Below are 5,544 nucleotides of genomic sequence, written 5' to 3' on the forward strand. Positions count from 1 at the left end.
GATAAGAAAAGGAAATACCATGAAGTCATTCTGTAAAGTCTGGTAAGTATGAATCTAAGAAAATAAAGTTTTGTTGAACAAGCAGAGTAAAACTGAATTATTCCTGGTCTTCATGGAGAAAAAAAAATGGCAGAAAAGCCCAAATCAACCCTCCAAAAAGGTTTAATACTTCAGTTTAGTGATTTTCAACTTGTTGACCCACTCTAAAGACGCAATGTGTGAATAGTTTCTAAAGGGTCCTTAAAAGGTAAAAAGGAGAAAGCAAATTCATATATGCTCCTTAATGATCTCCATATATGTATCTTCTTGAGGGATCCACACCCATACAGATTCACAAATCAGAAAAGGCTGAAATGTACTGCTACTTATTATTGTCTAAATAATTTCTTTATTATATTATGTCAAAAATAGTAAATAAATCTAGATGAGGCAAGCTGCTTCAGCCAGCAACTTGTGGAGTCCTTATTAGAACACACTGGAATACTGTAAATTTATACTGAAAGATGCATTTCTAAAAATAAAATTATATAATGAGGGCTCAATAAAGCTTCTCTTAAAGTCAACAAGCACTGTTTCTATATTTAATATTAAGCACTTCTAAAATATTTTGTTTGAGCAAGACTGGTATCAGTTACAACAGCACTTTTAGTATGACAGAATAAAAAAAGCCAATAAAGAGACAAAACAAACACAAGGGAATTATTTTCCCTCTTATGCCAATAAAAGCAGTATTTTGCTCAATGTGAATGCTTCCCTTATATTGTTCAGAACTTAAATATTGTCATCTCGTGCCAACATGAGGAGGTAAAACTGGCTAATCTGTTTTCATTGTGAAAACAAAGAAAAAAAAAAGGTGAATAAATCTATGGGAAGGTAATAAGCTTGCTAACATTCCCTGAGTTTTAGGCTATTAAGGGCTTGACTTGTTTATTTAACTCTAACAGAATCATTTTTATATGGCAGAGAATTAAGCTTTGGCTCTCAGAACTGACTGCACCACCAGAGCCAGCTGTATCCTCCTGACACAAACCCATAGAGGTCAGGCTACAGCATACAGACCACATACACTTGCAGACTCCAGGTACGCATTGACTTGGCTCTGTGTTGTAAGCTCTAACAACTCCCTGTCTTCCCGCACAACTGAGGCTGTCACACCTTGGACTAGTAGGAGCAAGAATAAACCAGGAAAAGAACTTCAGTCTTCTCTGGGTAAAGAAGACTACACAACAGCAGTTTTGGCTAGGCATAGTTCATTAGCGCCAACTCAGCTTTGACCTTGTGAGACTCTAGCCAGTCCCACACAGAGATGGGGGCACACACATCCACCTCCCCACCCTTCAGGTTGTGGGACAGCTTTCTAGTTGGCCCTGGCCCAAACTGGCTCTGAGTTTATGCAGTCCTGCAGAGTCTGGCACAGAGATTGACGCTGCTGGAACCAGTCTCCAACCAGCTGAGTTAAGGCAATAAACTCTTTGAATCAGATGTAATGCCAGGGAAGGCATTAGTTGTTCATGCTCCATGAAGTCAGATCACTGGGAAGACTGGAATGGCACCTGCAAGTGGCACAGTGCTTTTCACATAGCTCTGAACATGAAACCTGTTAGGGTCAAGCTGGCTCTACAAGAGCAAATTCTGACTGTCTTAGTGGCTCAGTTTGTCACTTCTATAACCTGCTTGTGAGTTACTCTCAGCTGACAGTATCACACTGAGTATCTAATACAGTTTTTTCCCCTTCCTTACTCAGTGCCAAAGGCACTCATTTGGTGCCAGTAAGGTCACATGAAGTCCACACATATGGTAAGAGGGGTGGGTTGATATCCATTAAAATCATCCTAACATGGAATACACAAAACATGATGGGCTCTGAAGGCTTCAGCTGGACAGTTTCCCACATCCAGTGGGAGAGCAAGAATTCAGACAGTGAGGTTTTCTACCCACAACTGCATTCTGCTTCTCAGTACATCCCAGACTGGTATTGATTTCTGTTACTTCTTTAAAAGAAGATCCAAATAAACACGGGAGCAGCTTGCACATTAACAAAATATTTAAAGATTCTCTTCAAAAACCAAAATTACAGATAAAACAGTGCTTAACCCAACTAAATTGTAATTACTCTATATTCAAAAATCACATTGAAGTTCATGATCTGTGTGTATTTGACTAAGCAAAAATTAGGAAATGTATTCAGAGAAAATGCAGATACAAAACCAATGTCTGTATCATCCCACACATATATATGCTTTATAAAAACAAGATAGTGAATAGAGAAACTAGGCTTCAAATAAGGCAATTAAGTCACACACTATTAATAGACTTAATTTGTAGAATGTTAATGGTTAATAAGAAATCTAATAATATGGCACCATATTAAACATCTTTGTGGCTGGTAGCATCTCATTTGTCTGGGGTCAAATGATAATTCTTTTTAATTATCTGTGGACAGACTATGAAGGTTTTGGCATATAACACATGCAGCCTGTTGAGATATGTTATTTTTTATAATCTTTAAAAGTATAAAAGAAGATAGCTGTCAGAGCATCATACAGCCTGCTTCTGATCATGTACAATTACATGTCTAAAACTGTGACAAAATGACCATCTGACAGTAATTTTGCACACAGAAAATTAAAAGCTACGAGCAAAGAACTCAGACACAGCAAACATCTTTATATTGAACAGTGTGAAAAAAGTCTCCTAAGAAATAGATACAGGTTTGCCTGCCAAAAAAAAAGTTTAGCACAGCCAGTCTTATCACTAGCATTCATTAAATCTTATTGTTAAAATTAAACTCTGCCCTGAGAAGCAGTATTTTAAAATATTCTCTCAAAATATCACATCCTCTCATTTGAAATTAAAAGTTTATTTTCTCCATCAGACACCTGCTGTCCTCTTCAAGTACTGTAATGTGACACTCGACATGCAATTGAATTATTCTAATATAACATACACCAGATGTCATGACCACACTTCACTTTGACTTGAGAAAAATCAAAAAGAACAAAGTGTGAACTCAATTCAAGGTGTAAAGAAAAATCACAAATTCCATGGGAACATATGAGACCTGAAAAAGTGTCATTAAGTACTATTATTTCTATTGTTTTTAAGTATGACCCCTGGTAAACAGCAACTCTGGCTCAGTCAGCTCTTGCATCTGAAATTACAGCATACCATTTGGCTAACAATTTCCATGATCATTTCTGTGAGCTTATTTCCAAAGAGCCTCAATTGTACAGTAGCAAAGAAACAGTCACCGACTGTCAAATTACAGCTCAAAGTTATTCATCTTGTGCCATTTGAGCATTTGCCCTACAGCTTTTGACAAACATTCATGTTTTTTTCTCACTTCATCAGTCTCCTCAGCTGAAATGGCAGGTGAAGTGCAAGTTAATTTAGCACACAGTCCAACTGTTGTTTCAGACAAGAGAGGGAGCTGTGAGCTGAGAAGGAAGTTATATGTAGGGCACAGTGGGAACACTGCTAATAATGCAAAAGGTTAGTGAATGGCAGCTAATAACGTGAAAGGTCAGTGAATAGTGGTTTGATTCTTTTTTGGCAAATTTTGTTTATATTTTAGGTTAAAAAAAGCATTTCTAACAGAACAAGCCTCAGATAGTTAACACACACATTAATTAAATGCTGTGTTACTGGCAAAACCTGCAACAATGACTCTGAAAAACAACCATATATAGCTGGCAGACAAGATTAGACATATTCTGTTATTTCAGCCTGTGCAGCACCAATGAAACTGGTGTCCAGGAAGTCTTAAAGAGCAAGGAAGAATGTCCTAGTGGTTACAGTATGGGCTGCAATTCAGGAAAACTCATTTGAATTCCCAGCTCTCGACAACTTCAAGCAGTAACTCCTGAAAGGCATTTAATACCTGGGCACCTTCAGCAGAGAAGGGGAGAGAAATGAGGGAAGCAAAGAAGAAAGGGAGTGGACAGCACATTCCCAGCTGGCTCATCTGTTATCAAGTAGTATTTATTTTATTCTAGTAATACAATGCTACAGATCACTACCAACCAAATCACAAACACTGAATTGTAATTCTGGATTTGTCCCTATGTGTCACTGCTCCCCATGCCCAGAAGATACACACTTTCAACTGTTTGTCCTGAAAAAGCAGATGGAAGTGTGCTTTTGGCACAGCTGGCTAAACAAGCAGGCCTTTTTAAGAGCATGCACTGTGAGTGACAAAGCAAATTAATTAGCACAGCTGATATTGTGTACCAGGTTTGACCCACAGTTTATAGTAAATTTAACAAAAGCAATGAACTCTCTCGTAAACTTCTTGGGATTAAGTTCCTGCTCCCTTTCCAAATACTTCACTCCCACAGAAAATAAAATAAAGTTTACTGGCCTTAAAAAAAATCCTCAAAGGAACATCCTGGAATACAATTCACTTAGGCCAGTTCCTCCCTCATCCTGAAATCAGGCAGCACCTTATAAGAAAACTCATGCCTACATCCCAGACACTTCCCACTTTGCAGACTGGTAAGCACAACTTACCTACGGTCCTCAGATTTGGGGATGGGGTTGGTGCAGCGTTGGCTGTTATACTTGGCCACATATTCACATTGCTTGAAGGGGGCAGTCTTGTCCTCCAGAACGTGTCTGATACAGAAGGCGTAGCCGTTAAGTCGCCTCTGCTTGCACAGTTTGGGGCTATATGAGCACAAGGGCTTATTGTCAACCTCAGAGAAGTGTATGTGTTTGCCTTCATACATCACGTGACTCTATTCCTTGTGAACATCAGCTGAAAGCACCAAAATATTGAGAAAAATCACATAAGGAAAGACAAAATGCACTCAGTTCTAGATTGCGTGTTTCATTTTGGCTGGAAAGAGGAACTCGAAACAATACCTGATTTTAAATCTTCTGTATCATATCAATGTTAAGAGAGAGCCCCAAGGACACCACTATCCTGGAATGACGATGAACCAAGATGATGCAGATTGTCTAAGGAAAATGTCAAAAAGAACAATGTCAGTCAGAATAAAAGAGATATTACTACTGCTCAGTAAGTCAGTGGACAGATGTAGTCACCAACCAAACCTGTGGGTCAGATAGCATCCAATAAGCCAAGTCCACTGGCACAATAGTTTTCAATCAGTAGTCACATATCTTTGGAAAACATGAAAGTAAATTACCAGGGGAAAGAAAATTCTACTGCCATCACACCGAAACCTCTTAAACTTTGCTATCTACCAAAAAGTGATTAGAAGTTATAAGTTGAAAAAGGTTAAATGTCAGAGTAGATCTCTTGCTTTCAGAAATCAAGTTGAAAGGTTAACCCATTTGATTGCAGGGGTTTTACTTCAAGTATCTTTCCTTACAAAACCACTGGCGACTGTATTTGCTCTGCAAAATTTTTTCATCAGCCAGGGCAACAAAGCTTTTGTTTTTAAAAGCAGCTTTCTTTACCACACCTGATGAACATGATCATGCTGCTGCTCACAGCTTCTGCAAGTATCAATGTGCAGTCCTTCCTTGAGGTCATCATGGCTCTTCAGAGCTTGTTCTACCATGCTGTACTTATTGTAG

General features: G+C 38.5%; 1 protein-coding gene across 1 annotated transcript in view; it reads right to left on the bottom strand.

Annotated features, from left to right (window-relative positions):
• INO80D (INO80 complex subunit D) overlaps positions 1-5,544 on the bottom strand; it is a 33,595-nt gene that overhangs the window by 20,631 nt on the left and 7,420 nt on the right. Inside the window, exons 2-3 of the mRNA XM_009078567.1 lie at positions 4,864-4,959; positions 4,510-4,756 (exon numbers count right to left, since the gene is read on the bottom strand). Coding sequence (XP_009076815.1) covers positions 4,510-4,727 — 218 coding nt within the window. The 5' untranslated portion in view covers positions 4,728-4,756; positions 4,864-4,959. The remainder of the gene's footprint in view (positions 1-4,509; positions 4,757-4,863; positions 4,960-5,544) is intronic.

This window comes from Acanthisitta chloris, unplaced genomic scaffold, assembly GCF_000695815.1.
Source record: "Acanthisitta chloris isolate BGI_N310 unplaced genomic scaffold, ASM69581v1 scaffold35160, whole genome shotgun sequence".
NCBI classification, from domain to species: domain Eukaryota; kingdom Metazoa; phylum Chordata; class Aves; order Passeriformes; family Acanthisittidae; genus Acanthisitta; species Acanthisitta chloris.